This window comes from Ptychodera flava, chromosome 11 (assembly GCF_041260155.1).
Source record: "Ptychodera flava strain L36383 chromosome 11, AS_Pfla_20210202, whole genome shotgun sequence".
Taxonomy (NCBI): domain Eukaryota; kingdom Metazoa; phylum Hemichordata; class Enteropneusta; family Ptychoderidae; genus Ptychodera; species Ptychodera flava.
In genome coordinates this window covers 15,822,079-15,834,847 of record NC_091938.1, presented here as the reverse complement: position 1 = coordinate 15,834,847, position 12,769 = coordinate 15,822,079, and the positions used below count along the sequence as shown (strand labels likewise).

General features: G+C 39.5%; 1 protein-coding gene across 1 annotated transcript; it reads right to left on the bottom strand.

Annotated features, from left to right (window-relative positions):
• Positions 1 to 79: 79 nt before the first annotated feature.
• On the bottom strand, positions 80 to 11,972 carry LOC139144379 (zinc finger CCCH domain-containing protein 7B-like). Its single transcript, XM_070715081.1, has 10 exons — positions 11,904 to 11,972; positions 10,282 to 10,488; positions 9,773 to 9,815; positions 7,772 to 7,893; positions 7,451 to 7,555; positions 6,290 to 6,691; positions 5,597 to 5,684; positions 4,929 to 5,057; positions 2,328 to 2,431; positions 80 to 1,636 (listed from the first exon to the last, which is right to left on the bottom strand). The coding sequence occupies exons 1-10, from the start codon at positions 11,970 to 11,972 to the stop codon at positions 80 to 82; spliced, it is 2,826 nt and encodes a 941-aa protein (XP_070571182.1).
• Positions 11,973 to 12,769: the final 797 nt, after the last annotated feature.

The window sequence follows — 12,769 nt, the reverse complement described above, 5'->3', positions numbered from 1 at the left end:
AAGGTGTTCAACAAATATTATCAGTTTGGCGAGCTGCAATTGAAAGACATCAAGTTTGCCCTGAAAAGGTTGAGCAATATCACTGCGGGATGTCTATGGTGTCACAGGTAATTCTCATAAATGAAATTGTACCTTTGTTCTTCAATTGCCATTTCCAAAGTTCCATCTCTTCCTGGGAGTGTGGGTTTGCACAGTCTCTCCCCATCAGTTCCCTGTAATGGTCTTTCCCTCTTTGTGAGTGTTTGCAAATTTGAAACAAAGTCTGGTTTCTTTCGACGATGAATCGTGGAATGCTGTTGACGGGCACCCAGCGCTTTGTTCTCTCAGAAAAAATTATGATTTCTTGATTGTCTCCCTTCCATTCGTGTGAACCTCTGGCGCACTTTCCACTTTGCTGACGGTGTTCCTCAACGGGCTGTCTTGTTCGAGTCCAGCACGCTTTGCAGACTACCTGCAACTTAAATGGCAACTGAGGTGCCATCAGTTCTTGGGCTTTTGGTTTGAGTTCTTTGTCTGTTATGGTTATCTTCCGTGTAATGACTGGTTGAGAAGCATGATATGTTGAAGCGGCCACAATCTGGTTTCTTGTTGTGCTTGTGACGGCCTCAAATTCCCACACTGATTTTTCTGCTGCAGAGTGGGGAAAAGTGCATCTCTCACGAAACTGTGGTATGGTCCTGTGATATGAGTGAATGCACAATGCAAAACGTGTGCGAGTAGCAACTTGGGCAGGAACTTGTGCAATTCTGAAAAAAGTAAGATCATGGCCTTCTTGTCGTACATGCATCATCATTTCGTTAGATTTCCATGGGTGTTTATCATTGGCGCTGCAAAACTGTGATAAGTCACCCATGGATTTGATGCAAATCCTAGAAGACTTCATAAAGCAATCCTTACAGCACATGACGAACTGGCCCCCGCATTCTTCCAGAAGCCTTTTGAGCTGTTCAGGTGTTGCTGGTGGTTTGTTGTGTGAGGGCACTGGGGACTGAGAACGGTGCATTGTAGTAGCATGGATTTGCAAGTGAGGCGTTGCCGGTCTAGGTGTTGTCAGTTCTGGACCTGTCACTGGCTTTGGTGATGGAGCTCTGCGTGATGTATCGTGCAGCAACATCTGTGGCTGAACAGTAGGATGTGATGGCATTTGACTGACATTTTTGACGCCGTCTCCACCAACGCTCTGACGTGTTCTGTAGCCCGGTAGCTTCTTTAAGTATGCCATTAGGCTTTGTCTGTCAACTTTCTGTTTTCGCTCCAATGTCCAGAATTCAATTTCCTCTTCGCTATGGCAAAAGTAACAAAGGTCCTCTCGCACTCCACACTTTTCTTCATGTTCGAATTCGTTGCAAAGCCAATACTTGCCCTGGTATTTCTTATTTGTACGAGGTCTGATCTTCTTCCAACAGAACACCCTTGACGCTTTCCTTGTGCACAGTAATGTGTCGGCCCAACAGGTGTGTTCAAGATTTGAATTCAGTTTGTAACTTTCTTGGCCGAACTGACCAGGTGTCTGTGTGTAGCATTGTTGACATACAAGGGCAAAGTCATGGGTCTCCAGCATCTCACGAAGGTCAACTGTTGGTGGTACTGTAATGTTTGGTGGAACAGGGGGGTTTAAAGCTTCCGCTGCGGGTTTCTGCGACGATACAGAGTATTGTTGAACGGGTTTGGAATGGTTGTATAAAGTTACTGAGTTTTCAAACTTAGCTGTTGCAGTAACAGCTGTTGAGAGATAGCACAGAAAAATATTCAACCATGAGCTATGAGGAAAATAAGCACAACCACACCAACTGGAACAAAAGTCAAAGTGCTACTTAATAAACAGGGTTCGAAGTGTTAGCGTTCAGGGCAGTAGGAGAGGCTGCCGCTTTACCCAATAAATGTAAATACACGACAAATTCATGACATATGTTCCAAGCTTGTGCAGCATGTGATCAGAAAACATAGAAAAACATCAAAAGATGAGAATGAGTTAAACTTGTTTTCAGAAATGCCCGTGTAAAACCTAATTACCTTTACTTTGTACCATATGAAAGTTATCCAAACCTGTCTTCGATTCAATCTGTTTCTGGAGTGTCTTCTTTGATTGCTGAAAGAAGAATTAAAGTAAAAGTTCTAAATTGGCCCATCGAAACTTTCATAAGACATTGGTTCCTGTAAGACAGAGGTTGTTTTACTGACTGTTCTATTAATAACGGATCATTCAACAAAGGTAAATTACTTGTACGTTTTGTACTCCCTACGAAGTTTGATACTATTTGCGCGTTAAAATTATTTTAAGCAAGAGAAATGAAAATTTTGTGAAGTGATTTTATCAATAATGGTACCTTTAATCTGAGCTCATCTGGCTCTGAGAGTTGCACTGGCGTATGGAAACGCTTTTCACACTCTGCCCCAATGATATGTTGTTGTGATGAAGCAGATGAGGTAACTGCACTCAGACACAAGTATGTCACTCAATATAACAGCTTCTGTCTGACAAGAGCTATTGTAGTATTTTCATATACTATGCTGACAGGTTTATGAGCTGTGCATGAAATATTTGCGTTATCAAATCATTGTAACAAGCTCAGTACAGCCTAACCTTTTTCGCTTGAACAGTAGTCCATGGTAAAGAGTTAACCGGACTCTGAGGCACCTTGGACTTCTCAGGAAGATGGCAAGTTTGGTTGTCCGTTGAGACGTCCTCACGTTCGTCCTCATCATCGTCTGATAAACCATTTGCGATTGAATCTGTGCCAGAGAAATATTTTAATATCATTTGCAAGTCGGTCGAAAGTAAACGGAGTTCGAAGGGAATGAGCAAGTGAAATGTACGGTGGAAGTTGAATAATACTCCTTTAACACCAGCAAACGAAGTGTCACCAGTAATGATGAAGAATAACTGACAAGATATTTATGTGTCTATGGTAAGATAAGTATCGTTAAAAAGGTCTCTAAAGATTAACAGAATGAGATGGAATGTCGAAATTGAATTAAACAGATAAAATAAATGCAAAAGAATGAGGGAACAGTTTTATGAGAGAAGAAACGTTTTTGACTGAGATTCCGTCTTGTGTAGGGTTTGTACTCAACACGTTTGAAGACTGGAAGTGGGTACACATGACGAATCTTTCAGTCAAAGAAGCTTCCAAATTAGGGGGACTTACATATTTTGTTACTCTTTATAATGAAAAAGTATACAAGCCTGTAGCAGCGAGTATCATATGTGTGTGCCTACAACTCGACCTATATATATGTGTTCGGAATACCTTGAACAGGTAAAACCTCTGCTGACCCGACCTTTCAAATCAGTAACGTAGTGGCGTCATTGAAAGTCTGTCTTGGGACATGAAATCTAGAGTTCATAGACTCTTTATCGTAAGTCGATTGTAGCTGCTTGTGAGGATTTTTCTTTACCATAACCACTTTGGTTAACGTTTATTTTTTCTCTTTAATCAGTGTATGCATGAAATGTATTCTGAACCATTAGATATTAACTGGCTGAAGCGGTTACCCAGTACCACATTCACAAAGGATCCAAGTGTTACCGGTGTCTGTAAAGGGACAGGTGCTGCGTAACTGTTGATATACTGTAAACCACTGTATCTTTTTCTTTGCAAACTTGACCTACTGCATAGACAACATTGACAAGCGTGATTTACCTTTACAATGCTGCTTGAACGTTTGCTAGGTTTCGCTATTGCTCATGACTGAATTTACCATAATAATTAATGCACTAAGGGAGCATTCGGTTTTTACAGGAAGGGGGTCGGTGGAAATCAGGTGGGATTGACTTTTACGAAACCGTTTTTAGGGGAGTCAAATTTTACAATCAATGATTGGAAGGGGGAGTCAAATTTTACAAAGGTTTGTATGGAGTTATGGAAAAAAATGACTTTGGAATTTCACCGAAATGTTGCTTGGTCCTCCATACATAATCTATGAGTAGTCTATGAGAAGCTATGAATAATTTCTTTTAAATACAAAACTAGCTAAATCTGTGTATTTATGTACTCTTGATTATTGATATTAGTGTACTTGATTAGACTAGGGCGATTACAAGTTCATGTGTGTGCAAAAAATTTGATTTTGGAATTTCACCAAAAATGTTGATTCTCTATACATTGTGGTATGTTAGGAAACTTTGAATATTTTTTTAAAATACAAAACTAGCTATTAAAATCAGTGCTTTAAAAAGTTTGACAATTGATGTAAATATACGTGACGAGAATATTATATTTGAAAGAGCAGATCTGAAAAACCAATATGATATTGGAATTTCACCCAGTGATTATTTGTATTAAAGTTCGAAAAATATTCTTTGAAAGTTTGAAGGTCAAATGGGAAATTATAATTCAATTAAGATATTATTGATACGGACTGTGACATCTGGGGGAGGGTCGCTGTTTTTTGTGCATGAAAATTCAAGGGAAGGGTAACTCTTTTTCTTGCAAACACTTTTGAAGGGCTTAATTTTTCAGCCCAGGGCAATAGATGCGAAGGGTTATAAATGAATCAAATCTGATGATTTTTTTTTGCGGGGGTTGGGGGGGGGGGTCACATTTTACAATTGATGAATTTCGGGGGTCAAATTTTAGAAGTTTGATTTGGTGAGGGGGGTCGCTTTTTACATTTCATTTGTGGCTCAAATTCCACCGACCCCCCTTCCCCGTAAAAAACGAATGCTCCCTAATCGAACGTGTATTTGCATACAAACAGCAAACAAAGCGAGTGAAGCAATAATGTTTGACCTCGTGACATGTTTGTGAGTCAATTTCAGACAGAAAGTCCTTGCACTTTGTCACATGAGATATCAACATGCATATTCAGCTGCTGTCCCTTTGACACCTTGTAAATATTTAACCCCATGGTGTGATTGAAAAAAAGGTAACGTGCGTGGCAAGGGAAGAGATAGAAGAGTGATGGACATCATGGTGATATCTTGCCTTGAAGAGTGGCAGTGGTTGTGTCACTGTCGTAGTTACCGTCGGCAGTTGAGTCTCTTTCAATCACCACCTCTCCTTTCTCGGACTCATCCCGCGGCCCGGAAACCATACTCTGGTCATTTGGGTCACCTTAAAGGTTGTATTGTTAATTCTTTGTAAGCAAATGCATTGCATTGAAAAAAGTCAAGGAATATTTTAATTTTGACTTTTTTTAATTTTGTTACTCTCTGCGTTTCATTGCTCCTTGAGTACGCTACTGTTGTGGGACTAATTATTTTCGTGCAGTGGCTCCATTTGAAGCATATCGAAGACAGCCTTTTCTTTACACCATCGATTAAGGCAGGATGCGCCTCAGGGACAGCTATCCGGACTCACAAACCTTTACAACTCTTTTCTGATCTATAACTTGTGGGGATTCATTTTAATGAATTTTATTTTTATTTTGAAAGAGAATGGTTGAAATATTCTTTGAGGGAAGTGTGAGCAAAAGTTTAAGTCTTTCACTTTCGAGGAGCATACTACCTTAAACTCCGGATTTCTACCAGTTTTGGCCGAGAGAAGATATGAGTAGGTTAACAAACGCATTGCATAACAAGTCAAACAGACAAGTTGTTTGCTAGTTCAAGAAATAATGCAACCAAGAGAAATATCAATGTCACGAGACTTACGATCGTCGAAATCCGACGCTGCTTTTGACTTTTTCTTCTTCTTTTTCTTCTTTTTGGCCTTCTTCTTTTTCCCTTTCGTTTCCGTTTCCTTGAAAAAAATTGGTGAGGAGAATAGAAAACAAACCGTTGAGGAAACGTTTTACTATACTAATCACTATTAAGTAGCCGCAGCGCCTACGTGTCGAAATATCTTCCCTTGATTTCCATATTCTCTTAAGCATGTCCAGGCTTACCGCTATCGACATGTGGGGCAGTGTGTGCTTATAACCGTGTTCTTTTTTGCAGAAATGTTAGCCTGCCTCAAAATTAAAGTATTTCCATACCATGTGTCCTTATTACTGCACTTCTTACATAAGTGAACGTTCCTTTTCTTCGACATAACTCTGAAATCGTTGATAGTCGGTAAAGTCTCCTCATTTGTCAATTTATACCTTAAGTCATTTTAAAATGCCCTCCTCATAATTTCATAAGCAAAGAAATACGGATGAATGAATGGATGGATGTGATTATGTGGGTTGGGTTGGTGTTCACCTCTCGTGCGAAGATGGAAGGAATGTGGGTTCGGGTATGGAGGACTTGCGCCGAAGACTTCACGATGTCGGCCTGTGAACAAATTGACATCAAAGAACTCTGACTACTCTTTGTAACTCATTCATGTGCTTCATTTAGGCTGCCTTGTGAGGGTATGCTAACCTGTGTATCAGGACCGTTTGTTCCTGAAGCTAGCCACGTCTTGTTCTCTTCCTCTTCATAATCGCCTGGTCCCAATGTTGCCTCAGCAAACCCTGAGTCTCCCCTCGCTGAGTCGCTGATGTCGCTGTAGAACCTGTACCTCGGTTCCCCTAAACCCGGCCCGCTGTTTCGCAACGGCACGCCGCCGCTTGAGGTCTTTGCTGACCCCGACTCACTTCCCCTGGCATTTGGCGACCCCGTACGTTTTCCATGATGCATCGGGTCTTGCGCGGCAGGCGGTATAGGGGAGACCGCAGGAGGATGAGGTGGCAGTAATCCAAGGCGCATCATCATGTACAAATTCTTCATTAACTCAATGTCATCGTGATCATAAACTTCAGCATTCTCCTCCGGATTTTCAGGCTATGTATGAAAAGCAATACAGTCATGAAGAGCTGTATGTGTATTATGCAAATATGTAATAGTTCAACCAAAGTGAAATACTTATCCAATGAATTAACATAATAGATGTAATATGGGAGGTTATGAATGGTTATCATGCTATCTTCCCGTGAGACATTTCCAGTTAAACAATAGGACCAAGAAATTATCTTTCAGTTGATTCCTTATCTAAAACTAAAAAAATATAACGCATATAAGCATATAGACATGTATATTCCTATCTGTATTTTCCGAGATTCTGCATACAAAGTCTCTATATGTTATGTCATATGCCATTGGTCTTTATAATTTGATTTTACTGTGCCCTTGGAAAACCCTGTCGATGTTTATGTCAAAACTGTGTGATTTGGTGGAACGGTACTCTATCAGAGTTATCGGAGTTTGAATTTTACTTTTTCTTTATACCAGAATTTATTACAGTAGATTTTGTCCAGGAGCGACAAAATGTCAACTTGAAACAAGTACCGGGCAAGAGTCAAGTCATTGCGCATAAGCCGAGACTTTGTTGTCGCCATCCTAATATCAGCTGAACGATCAAATTCATCATTGTGATGATTTATACTCGCAGAGAGCAGAGCCTAGTAATAGATCATCGACTAGTACTAATTCTAACTTGTCATTTCATCGTGAATCCTTGCCTACGTTGACTTCTATCAAAGCAAAACTAGGCCATCTATCATATGTATGATGTATGCAAAGATATAAACATATTCTCCTCACCATTGGCGCCTCTACCAGAGCTCGAGTGCGATGCTCCAAATATTGCAGGGTTTGTTCATCGATAATGGCTCGAATTTCATTTTCCAACTGGATTACTTTAGAGTCCTGATGCAAACGAAACAAAAAGGCAAAGAAGTATACATGTGGTAATGCTAAATCCTTGACATGAATATAAACTATTTCTAGAACGACGCATCTCTTCCATTTGTCGTTTTATCATAGTCTAAATCTCTCTCATGGATTTTAGTATAATTTTTCTGGTGGATACCTGATAACGAAAAGGTCAACTAGTGACGTTTTCTGGTGGTTCACAATACTTACATTTCGAATTAATTTTAACTGCTGTATAGCTCTCCAAGCTTCATCGACTCGTCCCAGTTTCTTCAACGCCTTCACTTTTCTAAACATAGCCTTCTCATTTTTGGGGTTCATATTGTTGAGTACTGAAAAGATAACAACTTACTGTATGAATTTCAATCAGGATTTCGACCAGGGTACTCTACTGATACATGCTTGATTTACATCACTGATCACATTAAACACCAAATAGACCAGGGTAAACGAACAGGGATGGTGCTTATCGACCTTCAGAAGGCATTTGATACCGTGGATCATACGATCTTATTAGATAAGCTTAAAGCGTTAGGCCTGAGTCACAAAGCTGTTCGTTGGTCCAGTTCTTATCTGACTGGCAGACAGCAAGTGGTCAACGTAAATAATCATATGTCATCATTTAATCAGATTAATTGTGGGATGCCTCAAGGATCGATACTGGGTCAGATTCTGTTTTCAATATATGTTAATGACATGTGTTCTGCTGTAAATTGTAAACTTCTTTTGCATGCTGATGACTCAGCACTGATGGTCCCTGACAAGGATATTGGTAAAATACAAAACGAACTAAGCTTAGAATTGCAAAGTTTGAATGAATGGTTAGTGGATAACAAATTGACCTTACATCTTGGTAAAACTGAGTCAATTCTTTTGGCTCGAATCATTTCTTAAAAGAACAGTCTCAGCTGGAAATAGTCTGTAACGATACCAATGTCATTGCCAAGGACATCGTTAATTATTTGGGTGCCGATCTGGATCAAACACTATCAGGAGAGAGTATGACCACACAAATAATTCAGAAGGCAAACATTCGTCTTAAGTTTTTGTTTCGCAAACGTCACTTTTTGGACAGAAAAACACGTAATACTTCTTGCCAACAGTCTCATTAATTGTCTTTTTGATTATGCCTGTGCCTACTGGTATCAAGGTTTGAAGGTTGTCAGTAAACATAGACTACAAACAACACAAAATAAAATAATAAGGTTTGTTCTAAATATGCACCCCAGGGAACATATTGGGCCAGCTCACTTTGAAAAACTTGGGTGGCTTTGTGTAGAGCAAAGAGTGTCGTATCTGAAACTGAATCTCATGCATAAAATAATAAGGGGTCAAGCTCCATCCTACCTAGCGTCAAATTTTATTACCAGACAGAATGTACACAATTATAATACACGTTCTGGCAATAACTCAGTTTTATCCCAGGAGGAGCTAAATTATTTCAAACAAGTTTTCAGTACTCAGCTTCGCAGTTATGGAATTGCCTTCCACGTAGTATAAGGAATATTGATTCCAATTACAATTTTAAAAAAAAGTTAAAACGTCATTTGCAAGATTCTTATGTCGAACGTGTCAGGAGAGATTTCATTTAATCTTTGGTGTGATTTTCAGAGGGATTTAGTCCGTTTAACTTTGTTTTGGAAGAGCTTGTTTTACTCTTTGTTGTCGGATTTCTCACGTTGTACTTTTTCCATTTTTTTGTTAGTCTTTTGTTAATATGGACCACAGTGGAAGTAAGTCTTTCGACTTTTCTGTGTAATCCACGAACAATTTTGTTCATATTGTGGTGTTTTATGTATCATTTTGTGCAAATAAATAAAAAATAAAAATAAAAAAAAATAAAAAACATTGTTGAGGCGTTCACTTCACTGCCACGTGCACACACCCAACCAAACCACGGACTTACACCTAAATCCGATCAAAGCCTTACGATGACAGGGAGAGTGAATCATAATCATGCTCGCTTCGTGCTTCTGCTCGCATATCTATTATTTTGACTCTCTCTCTCTCTCTCTCTCTCTCTCTCTCTCTCTCTCTCTCTCTCTCTCTCTCTCAGATGTGACATCGTATGGTGATCACTCACGAAGGGGAGCAAAATGTCCTATAGAAATGTACAAATTTTGAGAATAATTCAGAGGACTTCTGGGTCACCGCTTTGGGTAATTAAAACACACATGAAATGCATTTTGTATTGTATTGTATTGTGCTTACTGTTCTCACAGTCGATTAGTGCCTGCTCGACGCCGTCTTCCTCCTTTGTGGAGAGAAAATGTTTAATAAAGATTATTTCTAACCCAGACCTATCGTAATGTGAGTCTGAAATGGAAGTTTGGACATATTCTCGATTGTAATGCAGCTTGTTCTACCATGGAATGTGGATATCATGACTGGCGCCAGGTAGATTTGTCCATTTACGACAGAGACACCCGAGTTAGGATCGATTCAAATCAAACAATATATAGGTAGCACCCGTGTTACAAGTCAATTAGAGTGTAGTTCAAGTGCGAGCTGACAACCTTAGTTTTAATAAATGGGGGCTATTGTCAAATGAAAATATTGTGAATTAGTGATTCATTTATCTTGACACAAATTGATCACACGAAATATTGTTAGAAATTAAATGGTTGTATTCCCTGCCACCAGTAGGGCATAAGCATAGAATATATTGGAAATTGACCGAGTAGCATTGTAAAAGTATCACGGTGGCAACTTCTGCTTACCCCAATGCGAAGAAGGCATTCAGCTCGGTTACACAGCACGATTTCTTCCAAGGCAACATCCTCGAACATCTTCTCCATTGTCACCAAGTTCATAATACTTAAAGCTTCGTTGTAGCACAGACATGCTTTCGTTATTTCCTTCTCCACGAATAGTTCATTACCCTCGGCCTTGAGGTCGAGTTGAAGTTTATGAAGAATTTCCTGGAGCTATATCGAAACAATGGAAAAGTGAAACTTAATTATTTAAAATGTGTAGGGTTTTCGTTGTCAGTGAAAACAGTTATGATAGGCTGCTACTGGACTGACACCGATTATGTCATCGGCTATCTGCGCAAGATCACTCCGGCTGGCCAGCAATCATGAATGCCGTGACATGTAATATGCGCTGCACGTCACAACAACGTTATCGCGTTACAAGACTGTGAGCAAGGCTTACATGCGCATTTAACAACCGACAAACTGTAATTTTCTGAGAAAGAAGTTTAAAATAAGAATTCTGTAAAACAAACCAACCGGAAAAAATGTCGAAGGGGGCTTTTTATTACAAAAATGTAGTGAGCAAGCTACGCGGTTTTCCCTTGGCCCTTGAGACAAACTCTGTATAAGTACCTGAAAACACTTGCGTGTGCAAACATCATAACTATTAGAATATGAAAAACGAAACCAGCTATACGGTTCCGTGGTTGCTTCACTTGTGTAGGATCGCTTGAAAAAAGTGCGTCACCTTACTGCGTTGCCATCGAACAGTCATCAAAATTGTTTTTGAAGCATGGAATAATACCCTTGGTGAGCAATTGTAATCTTTCGCCAGAAAAAAAACAAACAGAAAGAGACCCAACTTGCAATTTTTCTGGTCGTTGATTCCGACAAAAGCAGCAAAAATCATTATTGCAAAGATTACATTGCGTTAAATAAAGAAAGTATGTTTTGGTGAGGATCGTTGGAATAGTCCATCAGCGCTAGTCTATTGTCACGGTCATAGCACATCGTCCGCTCGCATACATCCGTTACTTTGACTACAGCCTCGCACTAATTCAGGGAGCATCCAGCTGTTCGGACAAGAGACCTTGGCAAGCGAAGATGGGCCATAGCCATAAACTCAAGGATATCAACCAAGACGGGACTTAAAAAGAAATAAAGAAAACAATAATGATCTCGAACTAATATGTTTTTGAAAGATCCTGATCCTGTATCCAAACTTTTCCAAATAAACTCCAGTTTGTGTATGTCGCACGGGAAAAGCGTGCACCTAAAATGAAGTTGGAAACATCATAATTTCTCGATTGATACATCGTGCCCTTCGACATAACAATATCGCAACTAGCTAAAATACAAACTTTATGTAAGTTAACAAACTGGATTCTTTTGGCTTGAATCGCGCTAAAGGTCAGAATTCTTCTTCTGTTTGTTCTCAGACAACTACAGTTGCAGGGTTGTCACTAGCCTACCGGCCGCGGGACACATCCGGCCACGTTGTCCGCGGAGGATTTGTGTCCTGAACTCACCCCGCGCACCATTTAACTAATAGAGGGGCTGCAAATTGTTGAAAATATGTTGCAATTTTATGTACTATTTGAAAATTATAAATCATGATCACAATTTTTAAAAAAAATGATAACTACCGAGCTCATATCACTGAAGAAGTGCTTTATACAGTGGTCTTTGATTTGTTTTTCAATGTTCACCGTCATCTTTGATCCGCATTGAATCATAGATGAAAGGATCTCATAAACGTATCAATAGGTACGTCGCTAGGAACCCAACGACGGAAGTAAACAAGGCTGCACGTTTATTACCCTGAATGTAATACGTATCCGGAAAATGAAAGTGTTAGGATTTTGCTCAAACTTTACTGGATGGAACTTTAACCTACTCTCTTTAATAATACCCAAGAAAAATATCAACGGTTATACTGCAAAATTCTCGGACAGGGAAATCAAACAACCTGATTAAGAGACACTTGAAAATCAAAATGGCGCCCTTTCTCGGTGTTAACACTGAGAGGAAACCGGTTTTTTTATTATCAAAACGAATCAATACAGGTTGTAGGTAAATGAAGAACTGTAAAACTATGGGACGGTCAGGACCATGGAGCTTGTTGCAAGACCCCCCATGTTAAAGTGAAGACAGTGGCTATTGTCCCATTATTGTGAAATTTAACTATCAACATTTCAAACTTTAGTATGCAGTCAGTACAGACAAGAACGATTTTTCCTTTCTTCAAACTGTTCAAAATGACCGTTACATTTCAGATTAATATTTTCACAATGAATTGTTGAAAGTTTCCAGAGAGAGTTACATGAAGAGCTTTTGAACTGGCTTTATCGCGTGGCTTGCATTACCTTAAAAAATGCATAAATGAAGCAGAACAACACAAGGAACTTCGTATCATTTCAGCAAAGTCATTTTTCACAGTATGTTCTCGCCCATTTTCTGCATTTTCTACCCGGATTCTCCACCGATGATGTAGAAATCATTGGTTGAAAGG